The 17,431-nt window shown below is 35.7% G+C and overlaps 2 protein-coding genes across 2 annotated transcripts in view; one reads left to right on the top strand and one right to left on the bottom strand.

Annotated features, from left to right (window-relative positions):
- LOC121373615 (ubiquitin carboxyl-terminal hydrolase 8-like) overlaps positions 1–6,371 on the bottom strand; it is a 77,365-nt gene extending 70,994 nt beyond the window's left edge. Inside the window, exons 1-2 of the mRNA XM_041500313.1 lie at positions 6,280–6,371; positions 938–1,063 (exon numbers count right to left, since the gene is read on the bottom strand). Of these exons, the coding sequence (XP_041356247.1) occupies positions 938–1,038 (101 nt within the window). The 5' untranslated portion in view covers positions 1,039–1,063; positions 6,280–6,371. The remainder of the gene's footprint in view (positions 1–937; positions 1,064–6,279) is intronic.
- Positions 6,372–6,585: 214 nt separating this feature from the next.
- On the top strand, positions 6,586–17,190 carry LOC121373614 (LRP chaperone MESD-like). The gene is made up of 5 exons (XM_041500312.1): positions 6,586–6,943; positions 8,840–8,996; positions 12,035–12,116; positions 13,549–13,696; positions 14,882–17,190. Exons 1-5 carry the CDS (start codon positions 6,773–6,775, stop codon positions 15,098–15,100), a joined length of 777 nt encoding a protein of 258 aa, XP_041356246.1. The 5' UTR covers positions 6,586–6,772; the 3' UTR covers positions 15,101–17,190.
- Positions 17,191–17,431: the final 241 nt, after the last annotated feature.

The raw sequence follows: 17,431 nt of genomic DNA, 5'->3' as shown, positions 1-17,431 counted from the left end.
ATCTATAGACCTACAATAGCTATATATATATATATATTGTCGACTGAGAATTAACTATATAATAATTATATATTTATTTTAGATCTATAGACCTACAACAGCTATATATATATATTGTCGACTGAGAATTAACTATATAATAATTATATATTTATTTTAGATCTATAGACCTACAATAGCTATATATATATATATATTGTCGACTGAGAATTAACTATATAATAATTATATATTTATTTTAGATCTATAGACCTACAATAGCTATATATATATATATATTGTCGACTGAGAATTAACTATATAATAATTATATATTTATTTTAGATCTATAGACCTACAATAGCTACACGGCTCTCTCTGTACATTGCCAAATTGGCTAATTTTTATAAAAGTGTCTATAATGTTTTGTTTCGGGCTAATAAAAAATTCTTAAAATGAACCATATTAAAGGGACAGTCCTGAGTTTACAACCATTGTAAAATGTTTCCGACTAACAGAGCCTTTTGATGAAGTAACATACAAATTAAATAAATTTTCTTATTTAGAATATCAGTGTTTGTATTTACAAGGTTTTTGTTGTTGTCCTAATGCTGTAGTAGCTCAAACCGGATTTTATCTCCCAATAATTTTGTATGAACCAAAAAATATATATAGGCCTATTGCGAATTAAAGTAAAAAGTAAAAACTGAGTCCTACAAACATTAGTATATGACCGCAAACGCATTCGATATACAGACACTGGTATTCTAAAGAAGAAAATGTATTTATTATGAAATACATGTAGTAGTCGCAACAAGGCTCTGTTATCGCAAACATCTTACAATGGCTGCAAACTCTGGACCGTCCCTTTAATTTTCAAGGAAATACTCTGTACTCTATATCTGACAAATGGCTGCACTAAAATGTGTTCCTGTGTGAGTCCTGGTTGAATTCTTACACATTAACATTGTGACCCAGATCTTTGATTTCGCTGAATTTATTTAGGTCGGACAGTGTCTTCGCCAAGTAGAGGTCCTTCTTACTGGATTTGCCCGGCATCGTCAGGTCATAAGTGAGAATCTCACTGAAAATATAACAAGCAGGTGGCAATTAATGTTGAGAATTGGCATTTTGTCATTGATCATTGGTTTGCACCAACCGATAGGGTCTCCACGAGTCCAAAATACTGGACTCGAGTACTCGAGGGTCAAACTCGACCCGTACCGGAGTACCCGACACTTACACTGCATGATGGTGAGACTAAGGAATAAAGTAAAATATCAGTATGCATCTTAATTCCAGCGCTGAATATGAATGCCAAATCATGCCATTGTATTGCATTTAGAAACCGGTTGATATGTTCAGTGTTGTGACGGACGGACAGATGGCCAGTTTAAAAAGAGAAACTAGCACATGATCATATAATTATTGTGTAACTTATATTGTTGATTATCTACTGCTAAATTATTGTCCTACATTGTCCATTGTATTATAGTTGATCATTGTATTCAACCTTGTACGGGTACTCGAGTCCTTGTATTTGATCCGTGCCCGAGACTCAAGTACTCGTGGAGACCCTATCAACCGATACATTTTCGACTCCACAACTGGTTATTGGTGATATTATAAATGATCTATAGACATGTAATCATTATCAATGACGAAACTTGCAGTGTTCAACAAATGTTTGAGAAAGTCACTAGCCCTCACTGAAACTTTAGCTAGTGTCCTTTGTATTAAAGTATTAGTTGATATTTTTCACTAGCCCAGAACACAAGTTCACCAGCTGGGACTGAGGGCTAGTGTCCTTTGTATCAAAGTATTACAGTTGATAATTTTCTCTAGCCCAGACCACAAGTTCACCAGCTGGGACCGAGGACTATAGTGTCCTTTGTATCAAAGTATTACAGTTGATAATTTTCACTAGCCAAGACCACAAGTTCACCAGCTGGGACCAAGGGCTAGTGTCCTTTGTATTAAAGTATTAGTTGATAATTTTCACTAGCCCAGACCACAAGTTCACCAGCTGGAATCGAGGGCTTGTGGATTTGTCAAACTCTGGCTGTAAGATACTAAGAACTACATTGTATTTGACAAAAGCTAAAGAAGTGTAAAGGTGAGATAACAGACTGTAGTGGATTTGTCGAACTCTGGCTGTAAGATACTAAGAACTACATTGTACATGTATTTGACAAAAGCTAAAGAAGTGTAAAGGTGACATAACAGACTGTAGTGGATTTGTCGAACTCTGGCTGTAAGATACTAAGAACTACATTGTACATGTATTTGACAAAAGCTAAATAATTGTAATGGTGACATAACAGACTGTAAAAACAAGTCATCGGTACATATAAATAGACTGTTTTATGGGACAGCTAGCCCAAGCACGGTTTCTACCAGAGGGTAAAACGTGTATGATGCCATACCCAAATGTTTTTGTAGATTTTATAAGTTAACCTTTTGACAAAATTAATTACTCTTATTTTCTTAACCCTAACCCTAAACCCAGGGCTCGAACTTAAGAATTTGTTTCCACAGCAATTTTTAAATGAAATTCCAATGGTGAAACAGCCCACCAATAGCAATTTTGAGCCTGCCTATGGCAATTTTTAAAAAGTGACATTTGCAGCAAATACACATGATTAACGGGTTATTTTGCTGTATGTAGACATATTTCAAATGTGCAAATGTTAAATATTGGCAGATAATGTACGCCAGGTGTATACACTTTGCCAGTGTTGAGGAGCTTTACAGATGGCACAAAAGTGCCGTCTGTGATGCTCTGCAATTTATATTTCAACAGCGGCGTGCCGTCGTTAAGTTTGACTCCTGAAAATCTAATCCATTTTCTTTCTGGGGAAGGATCCCCATACTCGCCATACCCAAAAATACCTTTCTGGCAGAAATACTGCCCAAGTACTGTCGAGAGATAGATAGATATTTGGATGGTTATGATCACTCTCTCAGCCTGAGATACACATGTAGGTAACCACACGTATAGCGAAAACACATTATTTTTGCCTACAACTAACAATATTACCTAACAATAACCCTATGGTAACGTTAAATACCAAATGTTACAATGATAATTTTCGAGCTAATAACAAATATTAGATATATTATCTAACGCATGGCATAAAATTTGCCACAAATGATTTTGTCGTTCGTCTGTCGGTTATGCAAAAACTATAATTGCTTGTCAGAAAATGTAAACTGACGTGTTTTGGCTGATATAACTATTTTTGGAATAAAATAATAATAGAACGGGCCTAGCATTGCATGTGCAATCTGGACCGGAACGTTTATTTGGGGAATTTCCTTTTCATTTTTTTTTTTTTTTTTTTTTAACATCATATCAGTTTTTGATTTACAAATGACATCACGACTTATTAAGAGCTGTATTCATAACGTCTGGCACTTTGGTACATTACACTAAAACTGAGCTCATGAAAGGAGCATTGAACAGCGGTTTAAGATACATTGTTGATATATATAGATTTTTTAAAGGTATGTAATAAATACAGAAACTCACATACATTATTTTCACTTCCTATTTATTGCACACGTTTATTGTGAGCAAGAACATACCACGAGACCGATACGCGTTACGCAGTCTCGTGGTAAATAGCAAAGTTCTGTATATTTATTTACTTTTTGACACCTGTGTGGTTACTTTGAAATATATGCATTAATTCTGAAACATGTATTGTAATGAAATGTATTGCTAAATGAATTTATTAAAATATGACATACACAGCGAAGAAAATAGTATGTTTAATAAGGGACTTTAAAATAACGAAGTGGAAATTAGAACATGATGAAACACTGAGTTGCAGCATCGATTGGATCGACCGAGGATTCGCAGAACTTCGGGTCTTTCTGTTCAGACCCGGAAATCCCTGTTTCGTTCAGACTATTGTTTGGCACGGACAAGTACTCCCCTGTAACAGAACCGATGGGGTAGTGTGCTAAAATGTAAATGGCAGCTTTCAAGTTAGTCCCAGCATACCAAATAATAATGATAATTTAGTATTTATGATAAGAATTTGGAGAAAAGCTACGAACATCGCCCATCTTAGATTCTTATTTGATTACCGTTGCCGGTTAACCTTTTCATTTGTATCTGAACCACTGGAGAAAATCGTTTGTGCAAACACTAAAACCACACGAATGACATATTGTTTGTCTGAAAAAAATCACATTTTATGCCCTGTAACGCATCAGCACCTAGGTATTTAAACAGAACATTATTGAATGGAGATGCCGTCATGTTTCTTCTTGTAGAATGTGTATTAGTGGTTAATATGTAAAATATTTGTTATCAACAAACTTGAAAATTACCTATGTAAAGGTATTTTGCATCAAACATAGGATTACTGTTTTATTATCTAGACCAGGAATCTTTGTCTACCATGTGGTTGGCAGCCATTCTGTGTTTTCACTATGTGAGAGATCTCTGGCTGATAAGAGTGATTATAACCCTCAAAATGTCTGTTTAGATCTCAAATGGCAGAGTACTCGGGCTAAGTTCACCATTCAGATTTTTTCATATTCAATTCAACTTTATTGTATAAAACACTCACAAGGAGCAGGTACAAAAACAATAACATATATGTACATTATATAGTATAACATGTATGGTTAACAACTAATATGTCCATAAAATTTAGCATTGACAGAATTGATTGTCTTTTGATGTTTTCAAGACATGTGGTTGGATTAAAATATTTATTATCCACATGGTTCAAAATATTCAGGGAAATATAACCAGTATGACTCATATTTGTCATAATGATTTCATGTGCACATTGAATAACGTCATTTTGGGAAGCGACGTCATAACTTAATGCAGCTTCCATAGTGTAAACGCTTATCATAATGACGTCATTTCAGAAAATGATGTTGTTTCGTCGTCTCTTTTTAGTCATGTTTGAAACGTTTTGACATGATCCTAGCTTGTTATTTAAGAAAATAATGTTTTGGATAATGTCGATAATAACGAAATTATTACACTCACATGTGAATCTAGCCCGAGTACTCTGACTGTAAGAGAGCTAGACGGACATTTGGACATAAACACGCTCTCATTACAGTCAGAGACCAACCTATGTATATTTTTGGCAATTCCTGACTACCAAACGGTAGGCAAAGATTCCCACTCTAATACCACAACAATCCTATGTTTGACGTCAAATACCTTTACGTCGATCATTTTCGAGTTAACCGATACAAAAAAATCCACATATTAATCACTAATACACATACTACAGAAAGAAACCCGACAGCACCCACATTCAGCTACGCTTTGTGACACTCCGTCGCAACAATTACAAAGCTCGGCGATCTATTTCGAGACTGGGCGATTCCGCCTTGTGCAGCAGTTACAGGGGCCGTCTCATAAGAGGAGGCAGTACGTAGCACATACTTTTGCCGTATCCTGTCGATAACATCCCAATTGTATCCTTCAAATTCAAAATGGAATCAATAATGTGTAATTGTTTTGGTTTAATGACGTAATTAAATCCAAATTCATCCAAAACGGCATTAGCCAACTCTTCCATGGTGTAAGGTCGCTTGGTATGAGACGGCCCCTGTAACTGCTGCACAAGGCAGAATCGCCCATTGGCGATCACGTGATCTTTGTAATTGTTGTGACGGAGTGTCACGATGCATAGCTGAATGTGGGTGCTGTCGGGTTTCTTTCTGTAGTATGTGTATTAGTGATTAATATGTGGATTTTTTGGTATCAGTTAACTCGAAAATGATCGATGTAAAGGTATTTGACGTCAAACATAGGATTGTTGTGGTATTAGAGCGGGAATCTTTGCCTACTGTTTGGTAGTCAGGAACTGCCAAAAATATACATTGGTTGGTCTCTGACTGTAATGAGAGCGTATTTATGTCCAAATGTCTGTCTAGCTCTCTTACAGTCAGAGCACTCAGGCTAATGTGAATTGTACTGATTTTACGAAACAAGTGTCAGAATTCTCGCTTGGGTAATACAATAATCCTGACACTCGTTTCGTAAAATCAATACAACACACAAGCTGTATAATGATCTCTATATATTTATTGTTGGGGGAGGGGCAGGCAGATATTGTATCAAATGTATGGTAAAATAAATGACAATCGAAACCGAATAATTTTATCATTTACGTTCAAAATTTCTTGTGGAAGAATTTCAAGAAATGTCAAAAGTGGAAAAATGGGATATTGACAAATGACTTAAAAAGGTTTCAATAATATTTACTCTTATTATTTACACAGTTCTTAACTAATATTTAAAAATTTAAAAAGTACCATTAAGAATTACACGTCATTTTAAGTTGTAAAGTGTTCTATTTATCTTCTTTCGGTCATCAAAACATTTCGCAAATTGACTTCCGTCTTCGACAACTGACTGGTTGTACTACTGTGGTTGTTTTATTAGTTACGCTTTTCGACAAGAGTTCGTGATTTTCCGTCACCGTGAAATTACGGGGGGGAGGGGGGGACACGGAATTTACCGATTAGGCCAAGAAAAAAGGTCCTGCCCGTAGAACCCGGGTGGGGAGCGGGACGTCATGAGGACCAAATGGAACGGATTAAATTTGTTTGATTAATAACAAATGAAACAGAATATATAGCATTTACTCGGTTTTAATTGTGTGTTCTCTTTTAAATATTACGAACGTAAAAAAACCCCACCCTGGAAATGGCATGACCTACGGAAGGTAACGGAAATTAACGAATAATTCCCTGGACATAACCAATCATAGTGCACCACGAACTTTTCGCTCCAGAAAGTTCAGCAATGTCGTCTGCAATACACTTTTTGTTTGTGTTGTTATTTTCATTATTCGTTATTAATGCTGTTTTCTGTGACAGTGATCAAACGGACAGAAAAGAAGAAGAGAAATGGAAGAAAAAAGATATCAGAGATTATGACGACGGAGATGTTGAAAGACTTTACGATCAGTGGGAGGTGTGCCCTAAACCTATGTGAAATTAAAAAAATTAAAGTTACCTCATCGCACTTGCATTTTAAAGGGATTGTATCAGAGTTACATGATAGCTGATATATCTATACGATTCTATAGTCTTAAAATTTTTTGACATGTAAATATTATGCTGTTGACAACATGTTTATAAAAAGTTTATTTTGTTTTACTTTTAGTCTGAAGGGTCGTAGAAATTGTGGTTAAGAAAAGTATTGACTTCATCATTAAAGGAGAGGACAATTAAGGCATTTGGCCTGGTATGCATATTCAACGATATATAATGCACATTATTGCTTAATATCAATACGTATAATCGTATAGTTAATTAATAAAACGGTTAAATGTGACGGCTATTATATATAACGGGCGCAGCCATTGTGTACCATCTCAATGAGTACGCCTCTGGCGAGCTGGTGGTTACGTAATACTTAACGCGTAACGTCAGGAATGAGCCTTAGAACTAGAGAAACAATCTACCTGGTTTTTGCGGGATGATAAGTAGTCCTGCACTGCAATGTTCTGTAATAATATACATCCCAGTAAGCCAGCAATAAGTATATCAATATATACATATATTATTTTTCAATACAAAATAAAATGCCATTGTCGAAGTGGCTACACAACAAGTCGAAACAATTAACAATGTTTTGCCCATGCATTAACATACGTACTGAAATGATACACATAGTGTTTTCTTAGTTAATTGGTCTATGCCGTTAGTCGCTTCTACCTGTGATTCCTAATTGGCAGGTGTGTATTTGATTGGTAACCAGGCAAGACAATTAATTGACACTGTCTAGACACAAAAATACATACCGGTATTGTGGAATATTACCTGTGGCCCCTAAAATTGTAATGGACATGGTTTATTACTGTAAATAGTTCTGTAAAACTATTGATTAAGTAGACTATTCCATCTAAAACCACAGAACTGACCAATTACTTAGTCCCAAAGAAAAGAAAATTATCACTTGGGTATCATGGGTTGTCGTTTTTGCTCCAACATAGCATATCAATAGGCCTAATAGTGTACATTTTTCCTTTGGATTATTTACAGAGAAAAATATTATAACCCCATTTTGTTTCGTTAATGCAACTTGAAATATATTTAGTTAAATAGTTTATTATATTATTACGTCATTTATGCTGTTTTACAAGTCAGGTTGATCAAAGAGAAGCGCCTTGTTGAAAATTACTGCTTTTGTTTACACTGTACATACAGGAGCTGACGTCACTTCGCCCCAAGCTATCCCACCGGACGTCACAAAAACGAAACAAAATGGCTGCCCCCAGTTAGCAGGAATAATCATGTTTTTTTATTAACTCTAAAATTACGCGTTTTTCATTTGCTAAAGTGTCAGTATGTGTTGGTGGTCCGGGTATGCATCTTTCCAACACACAAGGCTCTTGTTTGAGTTGACCCTACCTTTAAAGTTAATGTGCTCTTTGCACTAATTTTGTTTAACATTGTTTAACTGATTTATTAATCATTGACTATTGAATGTCAAACATATGGTAATGCTGACATATAGTCGTATTTTTACATCAGAAGCAAGGAATCTTTTATATGCACCATCCCATAGACAGGATAGCACATACCACAGCATTTGATAAACCAATTGCTTTGCAGAAAGCGGAGAAACAACCTGAGTCAAAACTGAACTGAATCCGATTGACATAGTTAAAACATATTTGTGCCAGTTGCAAATTTTAAAACCAGTAGCCAAATTTCATTTTAATTTGGCGAGATAATTTCATGTAATAATTGATGTTTTGTTTCAGCAATTCTTTTATTTTAATGGATAATTTGGCGAAATGTTCTGCTCACTTAGAGCCAGCCCTGACTCCGATATTAATTATGTTAATTTATTCACCTGCAGGATGCGGAGGACGAACCTCTAGACGAAGACGAACAACCGGAATGGAAGCGGACACCGAAACCGATCGACATGAGTAAACTGAATCTCGAGGATCCGGAGGGCGTGCTCAAGATGACCAAACAAGGAAAATCACTCATGATGTTTGCAACAGTTTCAGGTTTGTAGTTTTAAAGTCGCGTTGGCTGAATGTAGCCCAGTGGTAAAGCACTCACTTGATGCACGGTCGGTCTAGGATCGATCCTTGCATGTAGGCCCATTGGGATAATCGTTCCTGGTATATCAAAGGCCGTGGTATTTGCTATCCTGTCTGTGTGGGATGGTGTATAAAAAGATCATTGCTACTAATTAAAAAAATGTAGCAGGTTTCCTTTCTAAGACTATGTCAAAATTACCAAAAGTTTGACATCCAATAGCTGATGATTAACAAATCAATTTGCTCTAGTGGTGTCATTAAACAAAACACAATTTTTTCGAAGTTGCAGACGCTAGTTTCAACCTGTGAAAATGTACACTCAAGTTTGGTTAATCTACAAACCTGTAACACATTTGAATAAAGTTAAAACCCAAGTGAAACGAGTCTGTAACGTTAAAACAGGGAAATACCCTTAAAAAGTAGACTAGAACTTGTCTTTTTGGAGAGACATGTTTTTAAAACTGAAAAATGCATTTCAAGGCATGACAGGGCTGGCCAATAGTACTCATCCGCTCGCCTCAGACGAGTAAAATTTACAATTCAGTCCGCTGGGCAACCAAAATTTCCAAACACAAATTGCTGTCATTTCAACTGCTGCCATTTCAAAGCTTGGCCAAGACCGTAAGTAAAAAAAAAACTATAACTGATAGTCCGCTATGTATAGTGTGTGTGTCAGATCCCTGGATTTCACGGACAATAGTTTTTGGTACCATGTCGATATAAGTGTGTTGGTAAAATCAATGAACTGAACTTTTGTTTCCCATGAATATTATATGGAGTACTGTATTTGACAGGAAATAGGCCCTCATCTTTGAATAAGCCGTCCTTTTTGAAGAAATTAGGTTTTTATTCGTAGGTTAAATAATGGTACGTTTCATGCCATTGTCCGTGAAGTAAATTGTCAAAAGCTTTGAAGGATCGAGAAAAAGTTGTTTATAACCTTACAATCCAGCTTGTTACTGAAATGGAATAGGAGCAGGCTAGCTCTGGGTGAACAAAACATTTTGCCAAATTGACTACTAAACTTAAACATTAGTTACATGTACATCAGTTACTTTAAAAAAGATTTCAATTATTACATGAAATTATTTCACCAAATTAAAATAAATTTCGCCAACTGCTTTCAGAATTCAGAGTTGGCGAATTTGTTGATTGCTAGAGCTAGCCCTGAGTAGACTCTTTGTAAGGTTAGTTTTCGCTTTATCTATGTGAGCTTGCTCAACACACTTGTGACGTAAAATGAGGTCAGGGAATTCCCACAGCACGGTTTTCACTAATTTAGTAGTGTTTCGTATTACGAAATAAGTTGTCCATCTGCAAATTTTTGCATTTGTTCCACAATTAAATTGATGTATGTACATGCAATTAACATTTAATTGACTAAATGTTAAAGAACTGAGTAGGCGCTTGCAGCAAAATGTGTAACTGGCAGCGTTTCTGCCAAAAAGAAATATTTGGGTATTGCGCTATGGAATTGAATGCAACCCCAGAAAGAAAATGGGTTACGTTTAGGGTTAGGGTTAAGAAAATGATACAGTAATGATAAAGAGTAATTAATTTTGTCAAAAGTTAACATAAACAAATACTTCAGCAAAAATATTTGGTTATGGCACCATACCCATTTTACCCTCTGGCAGAAATCCTGACTGGATCTAAGCAGTCTCCGACTGAGTCTATGTGTTAGACTCTCATCAAGAATGCCAAATGCCAGAATTTCTAATGAAAACCGAGGGTACACTCCCCCTGAAAATTTTGAAAATTAAATGTCCTGAAATGCAGTGTCTTGCATTCTACAAATGAAATTCATCCTGAAAAACAGGGGGGTATACCCTTTTTTATATATTTGTTTAAAAACAAAAAATCTCTTTGGTATGTTCGTCCGTTATGATACACACACACCAAGAAAAAAATCATAAATCATAGACATTTCGAATTTTCCTTCATTCGGATATAAAGGGTTTGTCTTTTTTTGGTGGGGGGGGGGGGGGGTTACATTCTCAAATTAAGGGAAATAAACATTTATTAATACAGGGCTTACAGGTGTTTTGTATGATGTGAAATTGTTTAAACTACTTACGTTTTGGGACACGTTCATTTGTTTGTGGGAAAATGCAATTTGTGATTGACTTGCCCAGTGGGCTACTGAAAATTTTAGGATATGGCCAGCTCTGGCATGACCAGAAACACATAGATGTACGGAAATGGATAATCGAAATGGATCGAGATGTAATCGAATGGATAATCGAAATAACAAAATCTAAGTAATATCTAATTTCAGTTATCAAAAACAGCTCTAATGAAAAATCTTGTCACGTTACGGTGATGTCACACAATATGAGTGCCTCAAACGATAATATAGTGACAGTAAAACCAGATAACATGATGATTTCATCAGTTGCTAAGCAATCCGCTATTCTCATACGAGGCACTACAGGGCTCGAAACTTGCCAAAAAATATGGTGGACCAAAAAATAATGGATGTTGGCAAATTATGGTAAGCGAACCACAAACCACGAGCAAGATTTTAATGTGAAATAAATGGATACAATACAAATATTAATAGTGGCTCGTATGTTATAGATCTCAAGTAGATTGCTCAAATAATATTATTATTTGGGCGACTAATGCCATTGTTTTTTTAATATTCAAGTCGCCCAAACAGACATTGGTCACACTTGGCGACAAAGACACAGGCCATTTTGAGTCCTGCACTAATATTGTGTGGTTTTGCCTTTATTATGTTATTGTCATGGAAACAACGTGTAGGATTGACTACCCTTTCAGACTTCGTAAGTGCAAATATAAAAGCTCCAAATATTTTATAACAGATTTATGTCCACTTTATTTATTTTTGTGTCCACATAATTTAAGTGCAGAGATACTAGTATTAATTAATATGTTCATTTAAAAAAAAAGTTAATATTTTTTTTCATTACATAAATTCTGCTAATCGATGCGTAACAAAGGTAAATAAATGCAGAATTCATTGATTATGATTGTAGGTGATCCAACAGAAAAAGAAACCGAAACCATCACAGCTTTATGGCAGTCAAGTATGTTCAATGCCCATCTGGAGATGCAAAGGTAACTCATTCATTTCATTCATTCAGGGCGGGACGTAACCCAGTGGTAATGTGTTAGCGAGGTCGGTCTGGGATCGATCCCCGTCGGTGGGCACTTTTGAGTTATTTCTCTTGCCATCTTGTATATCAAAGGCCATGGTATCTGCTATTTTGTCTGTGGAATGGTACATATTAAAGATAACTTGCTAATAATGGAAAAATGTAGCAGGTTTCTTGTCTAAAATTTATATATATATATATATATATATATATATATATATATATATATATATATGTGTGTGTGTGTCAAAATTACCAAATGTTTGACATTCAGTAGCCAATGATTAATAAATCAATGTGCTCTAGTGGTGTCGTTAAATAAGACAAAACTAATTCATTCTCGGATGTCAATCTTATGCAGATTTGTGACATTTTTGTTGTCATTTGGACTATTTATCAGATCAGTCTAAATCTGGTTTAAAAATTTGTTACATGATGAAGGTGTGAGGGGTTGGGTGAGACTAGAGCTGCAACGAATACACCATGTGGCGAATACGATACATACCAAAAATATTGGGGTCTCGAATATGAATAAGTATATAGTGTTTTCCCTAGCTTGTTTTAGCATGGTGCAGCACTATACCTCAATAGTCTAGCACCATCTTGCCTTAATCAGCACCATGCTGCCCTGAGATTAAACAAGCCTTTTTCACTAATTAATTCTAACATTGCCTTTATAAAACACCCAAAAAGGTATTATTAATTAATAAAATATGCTTTTTATAGCTTTTACCATTCATTTATTAAAGCAAGCACATAAATTACATTAATGTTTATTTCAATTAATTTTTGTGTATTTTTAATGAAAAACAAGTGCCCCAAAAATGGTGAAAATGCCCCAAAAGTGTTTGGTCTATCATGCCTTGCCAAATTTCTAGGGACATCACTAGTATACACAAGTACCAATAATTAGTAATTGCAGTGAATCGACCAATTGGTTCACCTACAGCAATATTTTAAATACATTGCCATAGGTGAAATGGCCCACCGACGGCAATTTTGGGCCCTGCATACGGCAGTTTTTTTCTCAGAATGACTTTTGCAACAAATCAACATAACTGAAAGGTTCTTTTACTGTACGTAGACATTTCAGAAGCACACATGTTAAATACTAGCAGATAATATATGTACAGTTTGCCATCGTTGAGCTTTACTGATGGCAGAAATTGCTGTCATTAAGTTTGAGCCCTGGGTTCAAAACTATTTCACAGGATGTGACTATTGCGCAAGCTCTTTTATCACTTCCCGCATGCTACAGAATATATATTTTCCTTTTTTTTTTCTTTTTTTTCTTTTTAACGATTGATGTTTTCAAAAAGAAGATTTATTTAATTTTTTTAAATATATTTAGTGATGTTAAATTTTGATATATGTTTTTCTGTTTCTGTTTTCAGATACATAGTTGGTCCTAACCGTGTGTTGTTTATGGTACCTGATGGTTCGAAGGCATGGGATGTGAAAAACTACCTTATACAACAGGAGAAATGTGCAGAGGTTACGATCGACGGACAAAACTATCCGGGGAAAGGTGCCAAGAAAACGGTTTGTTATTAAGATGTTTCTTATTTTGAACTGGACTTTAAGGAGGGCCCTGTCAGTGGGCATATTGGGCTATTTCTCGTTTCAGTGGGCCCATTGGACTATTTCTCATTCCAGTGGGCCCATTGGGCTATTTCTCGTTTCAGTGGGCATATTGGGCTATTTCTCATTACAGTGGTCCCATTGGGCTATTTCTCATTACAGTGGTCCCATTGGACTATTTCTCATTCCAGTGGTCCCATTGGGCTATTTCTCATTCCAGTGGGCCCATTGGACTATTTCTCATTACAGTGGGCCCATTGGACTATTTCTCATTCCAGTGGTCCCATTGGGCTATTTCTCATTCCAGTGGGCCCATTGGGCTATTTCTCATTACAGTGGGCCCATTGGACTATTTCTCATTCCAGTGGGCCCATTGGACTATTTCTCATTCCAGTGCACCACTACTGGTACACGCCTCAAATTTGGCAAATTAGGTAGAAAGGCCATTTGGCCAAGACCAGCAGAGATTGGGGGAAGGGGGGAGCTTTACGGCCAGAGAGCAGGAAGATGAGGCTAACTTCAACAAATGTCTAAATAGAACATAACAACACATATTCAAAGTAAACAAAGTGTAACTGGTTTCATGTCTTCGTAATAAAACAATTTTCAGGAGCAGTGTTTGAGTATGAAAAAAAAGAAATGTTTTATTTAACGATGCACTCAACACATTTTATTTATGGTTATATGGCGTCGGACCACACAGATATTGAGAGAGGAAACCCGCTGTCGTCACTTCATGGGCTACTCTTTTCGATTAGCAGCAAGGAATCTTTTATATGTACCATCCCACAGACAGGGTAGTACATACCACAGCCTTTGTTACACCTGTTGTGCTCTGGCTGGAACGAGAAATAGCCCAATGGGCCCACCGACAGGGATCGATCCCATCATATCGAGCGAGTGCCTTCCCACTGGGCTACGTCCCGCCCACTTATTTGAGTATGAGCACCAGTTAGTACCATGCACAATAAGGCACTGCCAGTTTGGCCATTAGCCTTATGTTTAAATTTGAGGCCATTGAGGCATATGACTAGAGTATTCAGGGGTGGGAATTCTCCTCGGATCAGCTGTTTTTCTCTCATGGCACATTGCATTTACTGGACAACGGACAGTAATTTAAAACTTTTGTAATTGTGTTACTTTAAGGGTGCAAAAGATGACAAGAAGAAAACGGACAAGAAAACCACAGACAAAGATAAGAAGAAATCGAAGGAGGTTAAAAAAGACAAGAAGAAATCCGACAACGACATCAAGAAAGAAAAGAAATCGGACAGCAAGGATAAAAAACAGAAGGGAAAAGAGGAGGACAACAAAACGGGAAGAAAGACAGAAAAGAAGAAAGACCGAAAGAAAACAGAGTTGTAGAGATGTGACGAGAAGAACGTGCAGTATTTATTTCTAATATTTCTAGTCATTCCTTAAAGGTGTGGTTACGCAGTAGATAACCATCTGAAGAGAGATTTGCACTTCTCAAATGAGACCATTTAAAAAAAAAACCCATGTAATGGAATGGTATTGGTTACGACATGAACACCACAGTTTTAACACCTATGTTTACAGGCTTCGATAATCGACACCATTTCCCCACCATTCCTCAAAATCAGTTTTTTTATTCGCAATTTCTTTGTAGTAAAAAAAATTCCCAATTGATGTTAATAATTCTTCTTTTTTATAAAGGCATGTTTTGAAAACAATGCACAACACTTGATATTAATTTGAATATATATACAATGTACTTGTATAGTATAACTCATTTAAATTCTAACAAAGTTCAATGAGATGTTTTTTTAAATGAAACTGAAAATTCCCTTCTTGTTTTTTAAACTGCTAAAATTTCCCAATGTCAAAGCCATGGGTGTCAATTCAAATTTTAGAAATAAGACTTTGAACACTTCAGGACTAGCATTAAAAAATATGTATATGTAATGGAATGGAATTTGTTACAACAGAAAAATACGAACATTTCAGGGCTGGCTCTTGTTGGGCAGAAAATTCCACCAAAATTATGTATGACAAGATTTAAGCTGCTGTTCACAAAATCGACAAATCCAAATTTAAGATGGATTTGGCGAATATTTTATTATTCATCTTCGATATATCGTGCGGGTTATGTACCGTTGTCGTATCGTGGGTTATGTATCATTGTGTGTATTGTATCGCGGGTTCTGTGTTGTTATGCGTATCTTTCTTTTTTTTATTTTCTTTTTTATTGTCCCAGGTCACAAACATAGCAGTGTCAGGGATGGGAGCCCCAAATCACTGCTGTACATATAATAAATATACAACACATATATCCATACACAAACAAATACGTACACATGTACCCCAATGTCCTCCAATACATACACATATGTACATACATAGATTCACACAGACATATGTGCAAAAAAGCATCAATGTAAGTGGGTACAAGAGTAGTAAATATATATATATATGTAATTGGTTTAATCTGGGATATTATAAAGAGAAGAGAGGATAAGAAAGAGGAAAAAGAGGTAGAAGACGAGATAAGGTTATACATGAGGTGTATGTTTCTTTTTCTTGTTTTCCGCTATCTCCGAACAAGCCATAGACAAGAACAAACTTAAGCTAACATCATATATTTCATTTAATCGTTATCATTAAATAAATTAGCCCATGTAGCCCATTGTTTATTAAACATTTCGTATTTGCAATTTTTATATAAAATAAATCTATTTCAAATTTTTGCTTCAACAGATTTTTAACAACTTTGATTTCTAAATTCTTTTTTTTGTGTCTTAGTTCCATAAACATAATATTTTATATTAATAATTAACCAGTTAAGGAAGTTAGATTTTTTGTTATTAATAATACCAAAGATGACATTATTTTTATTGAAATTAATTATAATACCAGTCTGAGTCAATATCCAGTTTTGTACTGCAACGCATAAGTTGTGAACCTTATTGCATTTGAAAAATAGATGTGGTATGGTTTCTGGATGGTTGTTACAAAAGCTACACATGTTTGACTCATGTATGTATCGTTGTGCGTGTCGCATCATGGGTTATGTATCGTTGTGCGTATTGTATCGCGGGTTACGTATCGTATCGTGAAAGCCTTGTTTGTAACGATGGGGTCACATGCATGAGATTCATCTGTCTCCTATACATCATACTGTTATTATTTTTGTTGTCTCGTGTTGGTGAAATTATAGGCATTACTTTTCTGATGGCGATGAAGGTGACAGTGTTAATTACGCAGCTAACTCTGTAAAAGTTTTGCATTCAGGACCGGTTCTCACAATATATATTATTGTACCTGATGGCGATGAAGGTGACAGTGTTAATTATGCAGCTAACTCTGTAAAAGTTTTGCATTCAGGACCGGTTCTCACAATATATATTATTGTACCTGCTTTATGGGTTGTACAAATGTATATGTTCATTTCGATGCATCTTTATAATAAATTATTAAATTCGTTTAATAAATTTTAGGATTCTTTTTTGTGTTTTGTTGTGGGTTGAGGGATTGGAACTTTTTCTTCTTTTAATTTTCTTTTATTTATTTGTTTATTTATTGGAGGGGGGGAGGGGGATTTTTTAAGGATAAACCCTGAATGTTACATCACAAGTCACTGAATCAGTTTATGGTAGATGAGATGTTCAGGGGTAGAAATTGAGGAACAGTTCCACTGATCGGGGGGGGGGGGGGGGGATTGTAGGCTAGAAAGGT

The sequence above is a fragment of the Gigantopelta aegis genome, chromosome 5 (genome assembly GCF_016097555.1).
Source record: "Gigantopelta aegis isolate Gae_Host chromosome 5, Gae_host_genome, whole genome shotgun sequence".
In the NCBI taxonomy this organism is placed as follows: domain Eukaryota; kingdom Metazoa; phylum Mollusca; class Gastropoda; order Neomphalida; family Peltospiridae; genus Gigantopelta; species Gigantopelta aegis.
Note: the sequence above shows the minus strand (reverse complement) of the source record. Positions and strands in the feature narration are given on the sequence as shown.

Bases quoted from the DNA above. Each gene is read 5' to 3' on its own strand.
- LOC121373614 (XM_041500312.1), top strand. From the start codon at position 6,773: ATGTCGTCTGCAATACACTTTTTGTTTGTGTTGTTATTTTCATTATTC. The intron at 6,944-8,839 runs GTGTGCCCTAAA...ATTCACCTGCAG, and splicing joins GACTTTACGATCAGTGGGAG to GATGCGGAGGACGAACCTCT. The intron at 8,997-12,034 runs GTTTGTAGTTTT...TTATGATTGTAG, and splicing joins GATGTTTGCAACAGTTTCAG to GTGATCCAACAGAAAAAGAA.